This window comes from Gordionus sp. m RMFG-2023, chromosome 2, assembly GCF_954871325.1.
Source record: "Gordionus sp. m RMFG-2023 chromosome 2, tfGorSpeb1-WG-v2, whole genome shotgun sequence".
NCBI lineage: Eukaryota > Metazoa > Nematomorpha > Gordioida > Chordodea > Parachordodidae > Gordionus > Gordionus sp. m RMFG-2023.
In genome coordinates, this window is record NC_088776.1 from 46,788,890 (window position 1) to 46,811,455 (window position 22,566).

Sequence of the window (22,566 nt, forward strand, 5' to 3'; positions counted from 1 at the left end):
TCTTCAACCTGAAAAGGTAGATATGCTTCTCTTTCTTCATGATAATTTGTGAATTTTTAATATCTTTCTTGAGTATAGGGTTTCGTCAATCATGCTGGTTTTTTTGCAAACTGTCAAATATTTATTGCATTTATTATATTTACCTTGAGTCATAAAAGTTTTTAATCCAACATTTTTCATTATTTTTTTTTACAATAATATAAAATACAATTATCTTCTTTTGTTAAAAATTTATATTATAAAATAAATTATATTAATATTGTGCAATTAGATTATATTTTCAACATGCATTTTTTTAAATAGCGATTTATTTTTATTTTATAATTAAAATACAATATATTATATTCTCAAAATATTTTCCATTTTTATAAAATAAATATCAGTTTTATTTTTTTAAATGCAATATAATATAGTATATGCTCAAAATATTATTACCATTTTTATGAATATTAGTTTTATTTTTATAAATGCAATATAAAATATAGTATATGCTCAAAATATCCATTTTTATAAATAACAGTTATAATATTAGCTTTTTACATGTATTTTTTAAATAATAAGCGATAATACTCGCTGAAAAATATGGTAAAATACCTCATAGGTGAATTTTTTTATATACCAGGTCGAATATAATTTTAAAAATTCCGATAAATTTTTAAATCCATGCCGGGCCGTAAAAAATTTTTTTTTAAATATCCGGGCTGGGCCTAAAAAATTTAAAACCGGGCCGGGTCGTGCAAATGGTACCTCTGCAAGTCTCTGCTTACACATATACATTCTAAACTGGAATGGTTACATTTGATCTAATTTAAATTGTTGAGTATATCAGATCCAAAGTTAAGTGAAGGGTCACACAATTAGATATATTGAATTCCTTATTCTTGTAAATATAAGAACCAAAAGATCCCACAATTAGGTTATTGAACATTTCATTCCACTCTTGATTGTATATATCTACATCCTTTTGCAATTTATAAGAGCAAAGGATCATCCAATTTTATACTAAATATTTTTATCCCACTCAATTCCCCTTGAAGCTGAAATGGTTACATTAAATTGAACATAGACTATGATTACTGTATTGTATGGGTTGAATCATAAATAAAAAAAAATAACACTATATCTACTGTTCAGGCAAATTTTTATATTTTATTCATATTTATTTACAGATTCTATGAACATTAAATCTCAATAGTGATAGTAATCATCAAAACTTACATTAAAGAATTTAAACTTAAAATCAGCCATCACCCACCTTTAAAGTAATTAAATTATACTGTAGTTCTCGGGTATAGGCTCTTTTTTACCCCACTCCTTTTTACTAAGCCTATAGAGGTTTAAGCAACTTTTTTCAAAATGTTGTGCCTACAAGTACGTGCAGCTTGCCCACAAACGTGTGAAGGACTCCTCATTTTTCTTCCCCTAATTAACTATCCAGTTTGATGGATTTTGAGGAAAACCTAGCGTAGCTCTGTTGTGCCCACAACCAAAGGGTAAAAACACTTTTATCACGTATCACGAATTGAGTAGCGGCCATTTTGTGTTTGGATCTTTTATGTAAGAAAAATATGATAATTTCATAAATTTCAGGTTTATTTTTATTATATATTATATTTAAAATCTTATTTTTTTACTAGATGAATAAAAAACATTTTATAAACATTTGCAGTTTATTACTTAATGAATATCTATAATATTTTATATAGACTAATCAATATAAAATAAAATCTGTATAGTAATAAGAATATAGTTTAAAATTTTGTCATTTCTAGATAAGTAAGGATTTATTGTTTTCTTTAATACCTCATGAATATCTTTAAGATTTTTCAAATATATATCTTATCAAGTTAGAATGAATATTTTTTATAAGAATTAATTTAATATTTTATGTTTATATATTCAATAACAAAAATCAAAGTGAGGAAAGATATATTATGATTTGAAATTTATTATAAAATTTAATGTATTTTTTATATTTTAAGAAAATGATAATATATTGTAGTGCATATGGCTGTAACCAAAAATATTGTTCAGGAAGCAAAATTTCCTTTCATAAATATGATATCTCAAATTAAATATTCAGAATTAAATCTAAAGATGCAGCCTATATTAATAACCTATTTTTTCTTGTAAAAATTATTATGTCAGATTTGCTATGAAAATATTTAACATGTGATTTGGAATTTTAGAAATTACTCCAAAAACAAAATTTATTTTTATTGACCCTTTACACGCGTGTCCAAAATATAATCTTCATATTAGGGGTACCCTTTATGTATGATAGTACAAAATTACCTACCTTTAAAATCTTTTTTTAAAAATTTATATATGCTTAAAATTAAAATTTATAAGATAAATAAATGGCTATTGTATTGCATCTTTAAAAATTTTTTTGTAAAAATAGATCATATTATTATGCCAGAGATTTGCAGGACCGGTACTTCGGCCCAGCCACCCAGGGCACACGGGATAGTATTTTAATTTTTAATAAAATCAGGTAGGGCCGGATAAATTTTTTTTAAATATCCGGGTCGGGCTGAGTTGCATATTTTAAAACCAAATACTTTAAATCGCCATCATTAATGAAAATTAAAGAAATATATCATATATTTTAAAAAAATCTAGCCGGGCCTGAAATTTTTTTTTAAAAAAAAACAGAATTATTTATAAATAAGATATTTTTTTCATAAATATTATATTTTAATATAATATTACATTCCATCTTAAAAAATGTATCCCGTAACAGATATTTTGTTTATAAAAATACAAGTATTGATATTTTATCTTATATTTATTTTAAATTTTTCCTAAGTATATTGTATATAAATACATGATTTTGGAAATCATCTGTATCATATCTGTAAATCGGATACAATTTTCTGAAAATTTGTCGAACCCTGCTATAAAAAAATCATAGTCATGAGTAATTTTACTGAAAAAAAAACAATTCCTGGATATTTTTTGCTATATTTTTAAATGAATTTAAAAGGGGGTAGGTATTCCAACAGTAAACTTAAACTTATGTCAAACAATGCTGTAATAATGCATTCATCGTAATGAAATAGAAGGCTTTTATTTAATTCATATTCTAAAAAATAACTCTAACATTCATAAAATTTTCATAGTTTATAGTTGAGTATCAATAATCAACTTATTATTTGTAAAATTGACTACCATTATAATTAGAAATACTATAGAGTGGAAAATTTTTTAAGGGGGTGAGTATAGGTTTTTTAAGAGGGTTTGCATCTAATATATTTTCTATCATAAAGACGCTGTTCAGCTCTTCAAAGACCACTCTACACCCTTTTCCCATAAAATAAATACAATAATTATATTTATTAAGCTTTTTTAAAGTAAGCATAAGTTGATATCAATTTGAATATACACTATGGTATATAATTTTTACAATATGGAGGTATTCTTCGTTTAGAAAAATGAAAATGATATTTTTAAAATGTAATCTGGGTAGTCTAAAGAAATCCAATGCCCCCTCCCCGCCTCCCAATAATAATGGCTAACGCCTAATTAATTTTTAATTCTGGAATTATCTAGAATATCTTACTAACTAGAGCAGGTGTGCTAATCTTCCCTATTTTCGGTCAGCGCATTATTCCTCTGCATATAGTATGCCATGCCATATCAGCAATAGGAAGTTGACTTTATGTATCCTCTATTTCATCATTCCATTTTAATCGATTTTTGAACCCCCCCCCCACCCATAATATATCTAAGATTTACCCTTCGACACAAAAAGCCACCTTAAAAACATTCCCTTCCTTTTTCAACTTCCTTGAAACGGTTGTAAATTAGTTGACGTTATTCCTTCGACAAAAATATTTTTATCTATATAATCATATATCAAAATTAAGGATGTAAATATAATCTTGATATCATTAAAATTAAAAATACCTATGAATTTCATTTAACATATTGTTTCATCTCGAATTCCTATAAAAAATAAATTCCTTTCTTAATATTATTATATAATCTTGGGAAATTATATCTATCCTTCTCGAAAATATAATATGAGTAAATTTCAAGGTTGTCCAATAATATTTGAAAAATAAAGTTTTTTCTGTTTTTAATATTTGTCTTTCATATTAATATATGTATAGATATCTTAGATGTCTAGTCAGTTTGGTTATATTTATATTGAAATTAGCGCGCTTTACATACATAATATCAGGATCCTAATTTATAAATTTTATCATAAATAGGAGTCAGATTATCTTAATTCAAAATTACTGCTAATAAATTTATTTGAATAAAGAAATCATATTTTATTTCTACAAAACTTTAATTAAAAAATAAAAATCTATTTAGTTAAGGTATAATATATAAATTACGCATATTATATTATAATTTATTATAATAAAATAAATTATTAAAAAGTTATGATAAAATATATTATATGAGTTGGCGCCTCTTTAGGATAGGGTATTAGCCAGGAACTGTGTATAATTTGCTGGTTCTTTTTCCTATCTGTGTGCAAGTGCATTCCACGGAGCATATAAATTCATATGCTTATGAATGTCTAAACTGGCCATCGTTAGCGTTAATCTGGATATACAACCACAAGAAATAAGATATTTTGCAGTAGCCATTTGAAATATAATAATGATTATTTTCAAATAATTTATATTAATCAATGATTTAAATATTTACGAATAAGTCGTATTTAAATTTAAAATATTGACTATTTTTATGGGCTATTATTTCTTTAAATTTACAGTTAATAAATAATTGAAAAGTAAAGATAATAAAATATATTATGTTAATAATGAGCACTTCTCTTTTTTCTCCCTAGTTCAAAGCAAGGCAGGGTTTTACACTTCCCTTTCCCTTATGCAGAGCAAGGCAGAGCCCTTTACTTTTTCCTTTCCCGTTCCCTTCCCCTCACCTTAAGACAATACTTCCCCTTTTCATTCATTCCCAGTAAGGCATGGCAAGTCAAGACAGGAAAAGAGAAGAACAACAAGACAAGACATGATAAGATATGACAAAGAAAGACAAAATATTTCAAGGCAAGTCACAATAGGTTACGCCAGCAAATCAAGACAAGACATGGCAAGATTACATTGCAAGACCTAGGGAAGTTCCCTTGTCTGCCTTGCCCCCCCCCCTTTGCCTTGCTTGCCTCTGTCGAGACCTCCCTCCCCTTGCCTTTTTGTGCACTGCCTCCTCCCCCTGTCCAGCCTTACCTTCCCGTGCCCTAAATTGCTTGCCCTGCATTGACCTTTTCCCTCTATACCTGCCTTACCTTTGCTTTCCCAGCCCACCCATGTCCTACCAAGTCTGCCCTACCCTAGCTAGCTCCAGATTTCCTTACTTAGCTCTATCTAACGTTGCCTTGCTTTATAAAGCCCCGCATTGCTCTTTTTAACCCTGCTTAGCTCTACCTTGCTATACCTTGCCTTTATCCTGCCTAGCCCTGCATTTACCCTGCTTAGTCGCCCCTTGTATTATATAGCCCTGTGCCTTGCCTTACCCTACCTAGTACTGACTTGCCTATTTGCCATATCTAGCCCTGCCTTGCCAACCCTATCAATAAAATTTATCTGTTACATATTGTAAAATTAACTAGTTAGGTATAAGAACTAGCTAAAGTTTAAAAATGTAATAATATTAAAATTTATATAAAGTCCTGTCGGGCCCGCTTCGGCTGGTTACGCATAAGTTGTCCATTTCGGCCCAAATTTTTTTGTCAGGCCCAGCCTATTATTGTTTTTTAAAAATTTGATCAGCCCGGCCTATAAAAAACTTTACGAAAAATCAAGCTACCCGGCGGGTTAAATTTTTTTTACAAATTCTCCTGCTATCACAGTTTTAATATCTATCTATATCTAATTTTTTCCCAATGTCAATTAAGGGATTTATATCTCTCAACTTTTCTAAACAACTGTTTTACAAATCAATTATTTGATATCTGTATTATGAATTTGTAATTAGATCTTTCATAAATAATTTGTGTATTTTTATAAAAAAATTTAGAAATAAATTTGTTTTATTTTTTGCTTATAATGTAATTGTATAGTATATAATATATAAAAATCAACATTTATAAATATTTAAATATAATTAGTTTTGATTATAAAAAAATTTAAGTAAAAAGACTAATTTATGTAATAAAAATCTCTATTTATGGTAATATTCATTTTTTATCATTAAATCATGGGGAATTTACAATATTATTTATAGATTTAGTATTTTAAAGAAATAAGCATGTTGGTATTTATTTTCAAATAGTATTCATCAAAATATTACCTTATATTCAATAAAATATATCAGTTTTAATTCCCGAACTGGCCTATTAAATTTTTATGAAATATTAGAGATTCGCAATGCCCTGTATTTTATGTATAAATAATTTGACCCAACCCGATAATGCTTTGTATCATATATAATATAAATTATGGGGATTATATACATATAGCAAAGAATTTAAAGAATAAACGACTTAAATTTTTCCAAAGGTCTTAATTATAAAATTGTATAAATTCATAATAAATAAAACAAGCATTAAGAATAAAATATGTTGCATAAGAATGGCTTTAAGATATTTTAGTTTACTTCAAGTGTTTAAAACCTTTTTTTTAACTTATGCCTGAGCTATTTTATTTTACCTAACCTCAAGGTTGGAACATTTTATTTTAATAACCTCCAGGTTGAAGCCAATATATTTTTGGCCAATCATCGAGAATGACGTATATTTTTTAAAAACTAATTTGGTTAAGCCCATCTTATTTTTAGTGTTTAATTTCGAGTTGCCAATTTATTTTAACTTAACCTCGGGATTGAAACCTTTTTTATGAACTTAGCCAAGAGGTTGAAGCCATTTTTTTAAAAATAAGCTTAATTATGAATGCAGCTACGTGATTGGAATCTATTTATTTTTTGGCTAAACCCCGAATTTTGATGCCCATTTTTTCAAAACTTAACCTAAGATATTTTATTTTTTACCCTCAAAGTTAAAATAATTTTTTTGAATTAATTTCCAGTTTGAAGCGAATATATTTTTTGGTTTTCATCGAGATTGAAGTTAATTTATATCTATTAAAATTTATATCCCAACTTCATACGATGCGAAGAGAACAGAATAATGCTGAACGGAAGCTCTGGTTGCTCAGATAAAATGAGTAATGTGATTTATATTTGATTAAACAGTAAGAAGAAAAGAATACTCAACATTTAATATATTTTTTAAATACAAAATTATTGATGTCAGAAGGACGGCTAACCTATATAAAATAACATTAAAGATCGGGCTAATAAATTAGAAACATTTGAATGATAAAAAAAATTATCCAATTATATATATTCTTTTAAGACACTTATAAATATCCCGATAAAAGTCTATATGATTATAAGTGGTTATATTCATACTAAAGGTGGGCGCGGGCCGTGAAATTAGGCGTGACCCATCGTGTCACGGGGGTCACGGCGTGATTGTGAATAAATTTTAAATTCCAAGCGTGACGGGCCTTCCCAAAATTTTCCGCGGGCGTGAACATAAATTTCCCCTGAATCACGGAAATTTTAATTTTTATAATTGTTTTTTATAAATATAAATTTGCAATTTTATAATTATAAATTGCAATTTTATAATAATTTTATATATTTTCTAATTTAATTTAGTTCTTTTTTACAAAAGAATAATTTATGAAAACTAAAAATGTTCCGCATTTTATAAATAACATCCGGGACCATTTTGTTAGTTCTATTTTCTTTTTATGTTTAGGTGTTTTTTATCGCGAGACTTTATGCTAAATTTTGCTTAAACTTTTTACAGAAAAGTCAGTTATATTTTATTTGTAAAGATCTTCAATCTTTAAATACAACAGAAAGTGAAGGATTTTACAAGTTAGATCAAGAGATAAATGTTGGTGTTACATATAGATAACAAAATATAAAAGTTGTGGACCGGAAAACTCTTATGAATACTATAGGTTCAAAAATATACCATAAAATAAAATTTAAGACTAAAAGCATGATCATTGTCCATAATCACTGATATTTGGACGGATGACTATAAAAATCTAAGTTTTTTAACCATTATTGGACATATTATCATTAAGGATTTTAATTAAAAATATTTGTTTTGGCCACAAGGGCAATGGATGAAAAAAGCGTCAAAATTAAAAGTATAGTCAATTCAATTTTAGGAGAATATACAGAAGTAGAAAATAACTTAAATAAATGTATAGTTGTGTGATAACGGAACAAATCTTATAAATACATTCAAAGATGACGAAACGCTAGCATGTATATGCCATATACTAAATAATATTATGTATTATATTTTTGACAATTGTTTAACTGAAATAGCCTTAAATATAAATGCTGAAAAAAAAATAGTACAATATTTCAAACACAGCTAATAGCAAACTAAGCCACACCTTTAAACAATATGTAATAGCGAGAATAACGAGAACACTGTATATATCATGATACAGAGTTTCTTAAAATCATATTCTGAAATAGAGATGTACTTGTTTAGCAAGCAAGAATTAAACAGATTAGCCATAAGTGTTATCAGCATCATACGCGAGTTAGATAAATTTTTATCAATATTTAAAGAATGTTCGGATAATCTGAGAGCAGCTCCCACAATAAATAAAGTTTGTCTATGGAAACAAAAATTAATTAAATTTTGTTAACCTTCTGAACGTGATACAATAATAATCAAAACCTTAAAATACAGAACTAGATTTCATTTAAAAGATTATTATGCAGCCACTATAGTAGGCTTAATTCTAGACCCGAATTTCAAAAGACTTAAGTATTTAATAAAAGAAGAAAATGATATATATAAAACAATCTTAAAAATGCTAAATGATATAAAATTAGATGATATGCATAAGCCGATGCCAACTACCATTTATAACTTTCCTAACTTATCCTAAACTCATAAAAAACCGTATATTCTAAATGATCAATACCAACTATCACTTTCCTAATTTATCCTACACTTATAAAAGACAATATATTTCTAGATAATTCTGATGAAGATTCTGATGAAGCATCAACATCACCGATGAAAGCTGTGAGGATGAACTTAAAAGATTCATATAAGATAAATAACAAGACAATATTTTGAAGTTTTGGAAGCAGGAATATTCATTTCCTTTTTTGAGAAAATTATCGAGTAAAATTTTGTCAGCTGCAAGTTCGGCTTCAAGTGAAAGGTTATTTTCTGTAGCCAATCTCTTACTAGAGGGTACACAATTGAAATAAAAAAAGATGGACATTCTTCTTTTCCCAAATAAATTTTAATTTATAGCTTGTATTTATTTTTTGTTATTAATATGGATTATGAAATTAGAGAAATAAATAGAATGAATTCAAAAAAGTATAAAATTATAGCAATAGTTTTGAAAAATTTAAAAACACCGTGAATTTTCGGGCATGACGGGGTTAAGCGTGAATGGGCGTGATATTTTTTATTACCACCGTGTGCGGGCAGGCCGTGAATGAAAAATTAGGCCCGCGCCAACCTCTAATTAGTATCAGATTATAGTAAAATTAATTTACCATCGCAATTTCCTCATAGGAAAACTATATCCAAAGTAAACGGCCGAAAATTAATGAAGATAATTGCATATATATTCAAATATTTAATACTTAGATTTTGGCAACGTGATTTAAATCAAGATGGATTCACGAATACAGATGTGTAAGAAATTGCGAAATCTTATAATGTAGGAATTATTAAATTAGTATATTACCTATGGAAAAATTCTATTGTGGGAAAAAGTAAGTCATAAAGATTATTTAAAAAAAAGAATTTTAGATGTAAATTAACCATATGCGAAGAATGAAAGCGAATATAAAACCCTGATAATTTTTAATGCAAAATTAAAATTAATTTTGGCCAATATTTCATTTCCATGTTTTTGATATATTCTATATTTTGATTTTGACAATATAGTTTCGATCTAATTTAAATGATTCAATATTCATAATAATATTTCTATCATCATTAAAGAGAATATTGCCATAAAATTTTGACAGGCTTTAAAATGGATGAAAATTTTAAACCGGAACGGGCCTTAATAGGTAAAACAATAGATTTTGGACAAAATAATATAGGACAATAAAAACCAAGGGAAATAAAAATATTATAAGATGTTTAAAGTCATAATTATCAATAAATAATTTATAGCCTATATAATAAGTGAAAAGGTTAAATTTTTGGCGAAACAATTGTAAAGTTTATGAGGGCAGTTAAATGTTCCCTATATATGAAAAGGCCTACTCTCCGTGATCCCCTGATAAGAAATTTGAACTTTACTCTGGTATGAGTAGAGGTAAGTGTGGGCCCTTTTTTTTATTCAAGGCCTGCCCATTAATGGTGGCAAAAAAATCATGCTTGCTACTAAAAAAATTTTAACCCCACCCGCCAACTCACGTAAGAGTAAGAGAATATTTTGCCAAACCCGAGAATTTCATGGTTTTTAATTTTTTTTCTAAATTTCTCAAATCTTACTACTTTTACGCTTTTTTGAATTTATTCTATCATAGTTTTTTTTTCTTTTTAAAATAATTACCATTTATAAAACAAAATAGTCCATATATTTAGATTTTGATTGTGTTGGTCTTTCTTCTAAGTGATTGGCTATAGAAAAAATAATCTTTCCCTGGAAGCCGAACTTGCCAGTTAATAGAATTTTACTAGCAAATTTTCTCAAAAACGGAAATGAATCTTCCAGCTTCTAAAACTTCATATTTTAATTGTTACTTGTTTTATGAACGACAAATCTCTTTAATCAAAACTTTCATTGGTAGAGTTGTTGCCTCGTCGGAATACCTAGAAATTATTTTAATGTTTTATTTAGAATCGATTTTTTACAAGCAGGGTGAATTAGAAAGGTTAAAATGATAGTTGGCATTGACTTATCTGTTAAAAACTTTTGAAATTTGGATTTTAAGTCTACCTTATGTAGTGGCTGCATAATAAATCTTTTCTTTAAAATAAATATTGTACTGTTTTTTAAGGTTTTGATTATTACTGTACCACCTTCTGAATATTGATATAATTTTATTAATTTTTATTTCAATAAATATACTACATGTATAGTGGGATGAGAAACTGTAGATTATCTGAGCATTCTTATATATTATGATTAAAATTGCAAAGTATTCACAAAAAATAATTTTAAAAATTAAAATTTTATCAATTCATGGAAATCTATGTTCACACTCTTTCATGTTTTGCAAACATGTTGGAAAAGCCTGCCACACCCATTAATTTAAAATTTATGTTAACAAGACTATAAAATTATTTTTTAAAATAAGAGTTATAGAATAATCATTTAAACTCTGCATAATTCTAAAACATAAATTAGATAGTGGTCTCCAAATCTAGCCATTACTGAAGAATTTGGCTTAATCCAGAATAGACCAACAAGAATAAGAAAAAATTTAGGCTTTTATAAATCTTATATAAAATCACCACTTTTACAAGATTCTCATTACTTCGAAATCAAATGAATATATCTTCATTTACAAAATCAGTATGTAACATTCATTTTGTTAAATTTCAACTGGGTACAAGGTTGTTGGTATCCTTGAGAAAAAAATCAGCATATTTATATGAAGGGTAGGCTAGATAAGATATATATAAATGTTTGATTTTACAGGTTTATTTGTAGATGTACATAATCAATATCTATTAGAAAAAGATAAAAATATCAACTCAATTATAATAATTAAACTTCCACTTGATAGTAGAGAAAGAAAAGTATGTACAGATAATAATTGAACAAATAATTGCTGAAAAAAAATATTTTAAATTATTTTTTTAGATTTAGAAAATTAAATATCTTGTCCATTATCATAGGTTCTGTTAGTTACCACTTGTAACAGAGATTTAACCTTAAATAATGATAGAGGCTTTATAATCTTTATATCCACTTTAAACCATATAATAATAAATCTAATTGGTTAGACAAATCAAATAACATATAAATAAAAATTTGATATTCAAAAATCAAATTAAATAATTATCTATGTACAAAGCTATATAACACATATAATGCATTGGAAAGGATACAAACTAATAAAGCAACATATATTCCAAAGGCTATATAATCTCTAGTTCCAGCCCAAAAATAAATGGGCACCCCTTTGGCTGCTTGTTCCTTTGAAAAATAAATAACTCATTAAATATAAAATAGAATACTGCAAATTTAGCCTGAACTTCTTTAACTCTGGGATTATAATAAGCACCCTCTTTGTTTTTAATTAGCTTATAAGCAAAAACCTTTATTTCTGATGGACCATTATAAACGATATTTCTAACTACTCCATTCTGAACAGGAAGTTCCGTCTGTATTTCATTATATCTTAAACTTTTTTGCGATGTTGTTGATGATTTATGAAGGTTATTGTATATATATCCAGAAGAGTCTTTAATTTGAGTATTTTCAGATAATTTAAATTCTTTTAAGCCCTTAAAATTAGCGAATGTAATATTATGGCGAATTTATATAACCTGTTTAATATAAGAAGATAACACTGATGATTTAACCAATTTTCCCCAAATGGAATTAAATCGATATGCCATTTTATCAAATGAGCTTAGTATAATGAAAAACGTATCATATGTCAGTATGATTGATTTTTATAGGCATTTCTTAGATGTCGAATTCGATTGACGGTATATCAATATTTAATTTTAGATATCAATTTCTTGTCAAATTAATTCAATTATCTCGCGTATACTTAAATTTTACTGATAATTATAATTAAACCTTCATTAAATATATACAAATTTGTTTTCCAAATTGTATTTTTATTAAAGATATATTTTCAGTTATTTATTTTTAAATTTATTTTATCTTCAATTTTTTTGACCGAATTTTTTTTTTGCAATTATTTTTTATCATTATTATTTTATTTTTCTTCTACATTTTATTACATATAATTTTATAATAATAATAAAAGATTTTTTTTATTATTTATTAATAGTAAAAATATAAAATAAAATAATTTTTCTAAGAATATTAACGAATATATATTTTTTTTTATAATCGGGCTATATAGGCAACTTACCTAAAATGATGGGCACCATTATTATTTATATCAAGGGTTTTAATTTGTATGGAGACCTTTGAAGTTGTTAGACTTGTGCTCCTCTCCTACTTGAGATTGAACTGATGTATAAACTTTTGAAATTTCTCTCTATAGTCTCGAGATTACGATATATTTAATGTTCTACAATCTAATCAAAGCGATTAATTTGTAGAATATATATTTTATAAATTTTTAAATAAACTCTTAATTATTATTTAAATTTATAATAAAATAAACTAATAAAATCATAATAACAATATTTTATCTATTATTGGCATCATATGTTTTAAATTAAGATAAAAATATAAAATTTAAAAATTTGCATAGATATTTTTTGGCCGAAAGAGCTGAAATGTAAAAATAATTTTATTTCAGTTTTTTTGTTATAACCATTCAGTCTGTAAATAAGGTATCCAAAAATATATTAAAATATATTTGTATATTAATTTTACAGATCCTTCTATTTATAAGACATAAATTCCATCGGTAAATAATAATATTAAAAATATAAAAATATAAATAAGAAATTTAAAATAATAAAAAGATTTTAAAATTAAAAAAATTGAAAGTCAAGTCAAAATTTAAATAAAAGTACAAATTATATTCCAAAAAATAAAAAGTAAATAACTCAAAAAGTTAATATCAATTATCTCGCATATACATTAAATTTACTGATAATTATAATTAAACTTAATTCTTGACCTTTATTAAGTTTTATTAATTTTTTCTATTCATTAAATATATACAAATTTGTTTTTCAAATTGTATTTCTATCAAAGATATATTTTCTGCAGTTATTTATTTTTAAATTTATTTTATCTTCAATTTTTTGGGCCGAATTTTTTTTTTGCAATGATAGAATAAAAAATATAAAACATTTAACTTACTTTACTTATTCCTAAAATTTTACATATCTTCTGCAAATGAGCAAAATTTTTAGACCGGCTAGATGAGAATTTAGTCTTTGCCCGGTCCGGCTTCAATTTTTACTAAGGTTAATAAGGTCTGTGAACCTGTTGATTTATTTAAAAAGTAAGTATTAGTCATTATTTTTAAATATTTTTGTATATTAAGAAGTATACTTAATTTTTTTAAATTCTTTATCTTGATAGATATAATTTGACAGCAGAGAATCTCGAGAATATTAAAAATGCATGTCTCAATTGTTTTTTGGGAAAATAAATAAGATAATTATTTATATTATAAATAATTTATTGTTTAGTTGTTATCTATCTATATTATATTTTTCCGATTTTATGATGTCATAATAAATATTTTTTTATAATATTCTTTATTTTTATACTTGAATCAATACTTGTACTTAATGTATTGTTGAATTCATAGGCGTAGTCAGGGGGTGGGTTCAGAAATTTATCATTTTTTGTAAATATCATTTTTAGCTAATAAAAAATATCCCCCTTAGTCCCCACTCCCTGACCCTCAAAAATGTATGCATATATCTTAAACAATAATTTGAAAGAAAAAATGTAAAAGTTGATATTTTTTTATAAAACTATTCATCATAATTTATACATTTTTGGGAAATATAATATAAATATATAATATGAACCAAAAATGTTTTTTAATAAATGGAATATAAGCCAAAGATAAGTCTTAAGACAAATGTGAAATGTATTATAATTATTAATAATAGATCCATAAAATTACTAATATAATATATCCAGTGGCGTAGCTACGGGGGTGGTTTTCGGGTTTGGACCCCTTCCAGAGCAAAATTATTTTTTTAGATTATACGTTCAAAAGACTTAAAAGTGACTTTATATCAAATAAATACCATTAATATTTATATTTTTGGTTTTGATGTTTGTGAAAGGATAATATATTACTATTGAAATTATTTTGGGTAGTATTATTATAAAGTCATTGAGAATAATCTACTAAATTATAATAACATATTATTGTTGCATTTAAAAATTTATTATTAATTATCGAAGATATGGTTATGATTTTTAAGATAAACCCCGCCGAAGGCTGGGCAAAAGGGCCGAAGGCCCCTTAAAGGGGGCCTGGGGGGCGAAGCCCCCAGGCTTATATGTATGGACCCCCTCTAAGGAAAATTTCTAGCTACGCCACTGAATATATCAAATATAATTTTTTATAAAGTGAGTAATTTTAATTTAGATAAAATTAAATCATAAATTAAATAAAAATATTAAAGCACAATACAAACAGTGGAATATTATATGTCGTAGATTTACAGTATATCTAATTTTATCAATTATCATATGATAATCAAGTAATTTTTATCAATATAGCGAATTAAATATTTTACAGAAAACTATAAAATATTGATAAGGACATCAGAAAATATCTTTTAAAGACATTGTGGGATGAATAATATGAAGATTTAATTTTTATATCTTTTTTTATTTAATAATAAATAGATGGCGTTAAATAATTGAATGCAAATTGTTGCTATATTTATATCACTAAAATTTGTTAAATTATTAATTGTAATATATTCTCTAACTGTCAAATATGTCTGTAAAAGTGAAATTTTACCTAGTATTGTAACTAATTCTTTATAATAGAGGAATATCAACTATATCATTTACTTTTTATAAATAAATTTTTTATAATTGTTTGGAATAAATTATTACCATGCTTTTATATTAATGTATATACAAGTAATTTATTATATTTTATATAAACTAATAAAAATATAAATCATATTTGTTCCAGGCTTATTTTTTTTAATAAAATTTGCAAAAAAAATTTTAATTCCCCCCCCCCCCCCTTCCCCCTTAGAAAAATCCTGGCTACGCCTATGGTTAAATATCATACAACAAAATTCTTATGTATTAAAATCTCATATTTTTTTTAATTATATTTATAAACATTGCAAAATTATTAAATATTCATATGGGTGTTTCAATATCTTATTCAACGTAAGTTATCTATTAAACAATTTCGATTTGTTCACCAATTCAAAATACTTATGGTATTTAAAAAAAAATATTATATCACTAATATATATCCATAATTTAAAATCACCATTAACATACACCCTATACACCCAAAGCAGACTTACATGATAGTTATATCTAAATTCATAAAATTTTTAACAATTCTGTTATAAATGTTTAAAAAAAATAATATTTTAATATTATTTAAAATAAGATAATATGATTAAAATAATATTTTAATATTATTTAAAATAAAATAATAATTATAATATAATAAATTATAATTTCATTATAAAAATATAGTATAAAATTAATTTAAATAATTTATAATTTAAAATAAATTATAATATTAATTAAAATAATTTACAATAGTCGTATGACCTTTTATAAAATATATCGCGATCTACTTCTGACTATAATACATATCGCGATTTTTACTAAATTATTTCATTTCATATTCAAATTTATATTCTAAAATAATATTATATAAAGGGGAAATTTTTTAGATATAATATCATATTGTAATTCTTCATTTTAATTTAATAAAATAATTTCCTTAATCTTAGCCAGCCATCATCATGTGTTTCTATCACCAATTATATAATACCACAACAATTCATAATAATTCGTGCTTATATCAATGACTCTATCAATATTATAAAATTCATATTATTTATTCATTTAAACCTAATTCAATTGATATGCACTTTATAAATCACATATAAATCAAATATTCATATTATAATCAACACAACAATCTCCATCTCGAATAATCCTCCCCGCCGATATGAATATAAATTTTTTATTAAAAACTCAAATTACAAGTTATTATAGAAATGAAAATAATCTTATTTTAAAATAACAAAAATGCAACCTTCTATAAAATTAAAAAATAAAATCATGTAATTTAATCTAAAAAGCTCTCATTTTTATTGCCTATTTAGTTCACTCTATTTTAATTTTCTGAACCATTTATTATTATCTGCATATATTTTATTCACATATTTGTGGTTATTTATATATAAAATTTATTAAGATGCAAACTTGTAAAAAAAAATTTAAAATTGATATAGAATGCTATATTACTCATACTCAGTAACGTTTGGTCAAATTTTAGTGATTGTTTTCTTGGTTATTTTTGTAAAATAATGATACCGAGTTTCTCGGGTTTTAATTTTGATATTACAGTGGGCTTGATAAAATTGCCATGAGATTATATCAAATATGATTTTTAATATGCTGGTACTACATATATTGTACAGCTGATTATCTAGGACGAACAAAAATCATGCGATTTGTTCTTAATTTAGTACAGCATTAATTTCCTTACAACATGGATTTGTATTATTAAAATGAAAACCCGAGAAACTCGTTATCATTATTTTACAAAAATAACCCAGAAACCAATCCTTAAAATTTGACCAAACGTCACTGAGTATGAGTAATATAGCATTCTATAACCATTAAAAAAAATCTTTTATAGATTAGCATCTTTATAATAAATTTTTATATTTAAATAACCATACAATGAAATATGCAAATAAAATACTATTCGAAATTATATAATATTTTTATGATATAGAATAATATAGAACTGATTAGTGTTGTTAATTGATTGGATGTGTAAACCCCTGACCCGGCGTTTGGGACTAAAAATCGACTAAACAAGCGCTGAGCCCTAATCCCGAGCACAGATTTTTAAATTTAAAAGTGATTTCTAGTGTATTTGAAGCTATGAATTTATAAGATATTTACAAATATAAATGGGCGCTATAAGGATCATATGGCAAATACAAAGCATAGAAGTTGTGATATTATAAGCTGTGTTAAAAAAAAATTTGTATATAGTGTATTTATAATTAACAAAGTTTTATAATAACATATAGATATTTACTTACGCAATCTGACCAATGAAAAAAATATTCCGGTAACTGATTCTTATGGAATTATGATTAAATGGCATTTAATTTTAATGGATATTTTTTAAATATGAGTACAATTACAAAATGACAAAACAAATTATAATTAATAAAATTTTGTTTGCAAAGTATAATGTTGCATCTATGAAGTCTTTAGAAGATTCAATGGAAATTATAAATAGGCCAACGAGCTGATCCCGGATCCTGCACCATGTAAAATTATCTCTAATAGGCTTCTTGATTAATTTATAGTTTCCAAAATTCATAATGGGCTGCACAAGCCACGGTGATCGGAACTGTAGATAAAATTCTTAGGGCAATTGATATATTTGAAAGGGCTTCTGATAGCTCATAGGGTGGATAAATAGTAAAATTTCGAAGGAGGCGTTTTGATTGGACAGCACATTAATCAAGTTGTAGTTCGGCTAGATTTGATCTATTAATGCTATCCACATTAAATTTTGTTTCATAAACAAACATATAATTTATAGCAATGAAACAATAAATCAGTTTCGGACATCGTATCATTTTCACCCCCCCCCCCTACTTATTTCATAACATCTACTCGCTGGGGTGTTTTGATATTGAGTCCCAATATAATTTACAAAATTTACCTCTGGTATAATATTTCATGCCTTTTGAATTGTATTTCCTTAAAATTTTTTATAAACAGCTTAAAAAAGTTGAATTCTGTTTGCAATTTATTTTTTTGTGTTTCCCTTCTTAGATTAATTACAATATTCTTATCATTTAATTGCACTCTGTTAATGTTAAAATGATTAAACATAAAATTTTACATTCCACATTAAAATATTCCCTATAAAATTAAATCTTACTAAATCAAGAATAAGTAAACCCTAACTTACCTACAAAGTGGCGTAACTATAGACCCAACACAACGACGAGGAGTGAGAAAAGCAAACCTTTTTATTAAAAATGGTCTTAAACAAATGACTATTTTTTTATTACTAAAATTAATATATAGTATATCAAAAGAAAATTTAAAGATGACACTTTTTATTTGTTAATGTATGGAATTTTATATAGTATATTAAATGAAATATTATTTATAAAAAAAAGCAATAAATATATAAAAATAGTCGAAATGTATATATTTAATAATGTAAAATGGTATAGGAAGTTAATTTATAGAAAATAAGGTACCTTTTGACACATCAGCATTTTCTTGTATATGGAGTAGATATTTTGAACAGGGGGCTTCTCATGACCTTCTTAGTAGTTATGCCACTAATACAACTATTAACATTATCCTCAATTTGCAAAATTTGCAAACTTATCAAGATTACTTCAAAACTCTTATATAATTATAAATTTAAGTAAATTAATAGAAAATTTATGGTAAATGAAACCAAACTTTTAAAATTAGAAAAATCCTAACATGATCCTTGTTGTTGAGTTATAGATAGTGCCTTGAAGTTGAGGAGGGGGGGGGGAGGCAATCCTTCAAATCGGATTCAAGAAATGAAAATCATGGGAAAATTGCCAATTTTTCCTCACAAATGTCTGGTTTGCATAACTAATAAACAGATAAAATCACATCAACAAATATTCCGAGAATGCAAATTTTTCACAAAAATTAACGACAAGGAATTAAGAATATGGTAGAAATGAATGTTGTTGAGGATAATTTTAACAAAGAAATAAAGAATATATTGAATAGGTATAAGGAAATCTTTAAAGAAGAATTAGGTACTCTAAAAGATTTTGAAGTGGATATACGATTAGAAGAAAATTATCGACCTAAATTTTGCGGAATAAATAGATTACCGTTTTCGTGGATAGAAGAGATAGATAAAGAATTGGACAAATGGCTAAAAGAAGGAATAATAAGACCAATGGTGCATAGTGTATGGGCAACACCTTAAGTTCTCATAAGAAAACTGGATAACAGTTTAAGACTATGCATAGACTATCGGTTAACTCGTGGTTAATAGATGAAAAATATCCACTACAGATTATTGGCTAATTTAAAAGGAGCAACAATTTTTACGAAAATAGATTTTTCTAATGCTTACTTGCAAATTATGTGTGAGAAGACACGTAAGATATTAACGATTACAACGCATAGAGGTTTGTTTGCATTCTGCCGATTGCCTTTTGGATTGAAGGTATCAGCACAAATATTTCAAAGAACAATGGCTGCTATGTTCCAAGGATTAAGTGGTATTATGTATTATTTGGATGATGTTTTAATAGCAGGTAAAACAGAACAAGAATATAATAGTAGATTAATTAAAGTGCCAGATATTATTTTAGAAAATGGTCTGAAAGCTAATATGAAAAAGAGTATTTTTGGAGTAAAAGTAGTAAAGTACTTAGGACATGTAATGGGAGATGAAATTTATCCATTTCGAAGAATACAGATATAATTATAAATATGAGAGCACCAAGTAATAAGATGCAATTACAAGCGTTTTGGGGAGCTACAAATTATTATCATCGATTTATACCAAATTTCGCAGAGCTGTTAAAGAAAAATATAAATCGAATGGCAAAAGGAACAAGAACAAGTTTTGAGATACTTAAAATGAGAATGGTAGAGAAACCGATTTTGAATTGTTTTAGAGAATTTAGATATTATATTAGCAGTAGATGCATCTATGAAGGTATAGGAGGAACTTTATTACAAATGACAGATAAGGTTGAGAAACCTTTTTATTCTTATCGAGACGGTTTAGTTGCGCTGAAAAAAAGTATTCAACCATTGAGAAGTAGGCTCTTGCCGTTAAATTCGGACTACCAAAATGCAAAAGAATATCTGATTGGAGTTTTGTATTATATGCGGACCATAAACCGTTAGTTTATTTATTTAAGAAAAAAATAAGGAGTTAATGCTATCGCCCAAGCTACAAAAATGGTTGTTATTGGTAGATAATTCCGATTTTGAAATAAGATACAGAGAAGGTAAATTAGATTGTTTACCAGATATTTTATCAAGATTGTTCATAAAAGAAACAGAAGAGGAAGAAAGAGAATCCAAAATTAATAGTTTAGAAAGATTTTTCGTAGAAGAGTAAGTAAATAATATTATTATAAGATCTTTGAAAGTATACTAGAGAGAAACCGATAACTTTAGAACTAGTAGATAACGTATCTAAACAAGATGAAGAATTAATGAGAATTAAAGAATGTTTGAAAGGAGACATAGATTGGACAAAGCATTCAAAAAGGGTAAGAATGAATTAAACATGGAAGACAATTATCTCATGAGAGGATATCGTTTAGTGATTCCATTGGTATTAAGAAAGGATATTTTAGCAGCAATACATGCAGGACACCAAGGTATAGAAAAAATGAAAAATAAGGCACGAGAATATATTTGGTGGCCCAAGATAAATAGTGAAATAGAAAAATTAGCTAGAAGTTGTGAACTTTTAACATGTGGGCTAATGTACCAGCAAAAAATAAAGCAGATAAATGGCCAGAAATGGACATTCCAGGTAAAAGAATACATGTAGGTTTTTAGAATATGAAAAAAGAAAATATTTTATCATGGTAAATGCTGGTTCGAAATGGATAGATTGTCAACAGGTTTCAAGTTTAACGACAAAAGTAGCTTTGAAGAAAATAAAAGATTTTGCAGGAAATATGGATTAATGGAAACTTTGATATCGGATGGAGGCCCAGCGTTTAAAGATAGAGGTGACAAATTTTGTGATAGGTGGAATATTAAACATTTATTGTCACCACCACATTACCCGAGAAGTAATGGGCAAGCCGAGAGAATGGTAGCTATTGTTAAAAGCTGGATAAAGAAAGAGAAATATGGAGAAGGAAATTGGTGGTTATTGTTATTAGCTTACAACAACTCTAGGACAGCCAAAGGTAGGTCACCTGCTGAGATATTTTTAGGTAGGAAAATAAGAACTGAATTAGAATAAAGGAAAAATTAGAGAAGCAAAAAAGCCCATATAATAATAAATTTAAAATTGGAAGCTTAGTGTGGATACTTATGTTTAATGGTCCAATAAAATGGGGGAAGGGTATAGTAAAGAAAAATTTAATAAGAAATGGCGGAGGAACGCACAAGCTGAAATATTGTCACACGGATATTGTAACATCTGATAATAATGCAATTTTATCAGTGCGAGAAGAGGGGGAACCGTCTAAAAACGGAAAGTTAATTTTTATGGGGGGGGGGGGGGTGATGTTATATTTGCTTGTTTTTATTTTAATTTTTTATATTTAAATAATTACTTTGTAATTTGAATATTTGAACAGGAATAATGTTGTTAAATAATTATTTTCGTTTTGAATATTGTGTTAATAGAGTTTTTGACTAATATAATTTAATATTTAGAAATATTTGAATATTTAAGTTGTTTGAATATATTATTATATCATGAACTTTGATTTACTTTTAATTTTTAAAATTTATATAAATACGCAACGATTATATAATATAACAGTTTTTGTTTGGATAGTTTTTGGTGTAAATTTCGGAAATCCATTTGAATAAAGTCGTAAGAATTGTTGTTGAATTAATTAATTGTAATAGTTTTTTTTCATAATTTATACAAATTAATAAGTTTCATTTTTATTTTAGATTTAATAATCTCTGTAATTTGCCTTGGAACTTTTATCTAGTCTCCCTTAAAACACTCAATAAATATCAGAGACCT

General features: G+C 26.1%; 1 protein-coding gene across 1 annotated transcript; it reads right to left on the bottom strand.

Moving 5' to 3' along the window:
- Nucleotides 1–11,886: 11,886 nt before the first annotated feature.
- LOC135924719 (uncharacterized) lies at nt 11,887–12,607 on the bottom strand. The gene is made up of 3 exons (XM_065459826.1): nt 12,497–12,607; nt 12,185–12,454; nt 11,887–12,143 (listed from the first exon to the last, which is right to left on the bottom strand). Exons 1-3 carry the CDS (start codon nt 12,566–12,568, stop codon nt 12,006–12,008), a joined length of 480 nt encoding a protein of 159 aa, XP_065315898.1. The 5' UTR covers nt 12,569–12,607; the 3' UTR covers nt 11,887–12,005.
- Nucleotides 12,608–22,566: the final 9,959 nt, after the last annotated feature.

Bases quoted from the DNA above. Each gene is read 5' to 3' on its own strand.
- LOC135924719 (XM_065459826.1), bottom strand. From the start codon at position 12,568: ATGGCATATCGATTTAATTCCATTTGGGGAAAATTGGTTAAATCATCA. The intron at 12,455-12,496 runs GTTATATAAATT...GCTAATTTTAAG, and splicing joins TATCTTCTTATATTAAACAG to GGCTTAAAAGAATTTAAATT. The intron at 12,144-12,184 runs GTATTCTATTTT...TATTTTTCAAAG, and splicing joins AAGTTCAGGCTAAATTTGCA to GAACAAGCAGCCAAAGGGGT.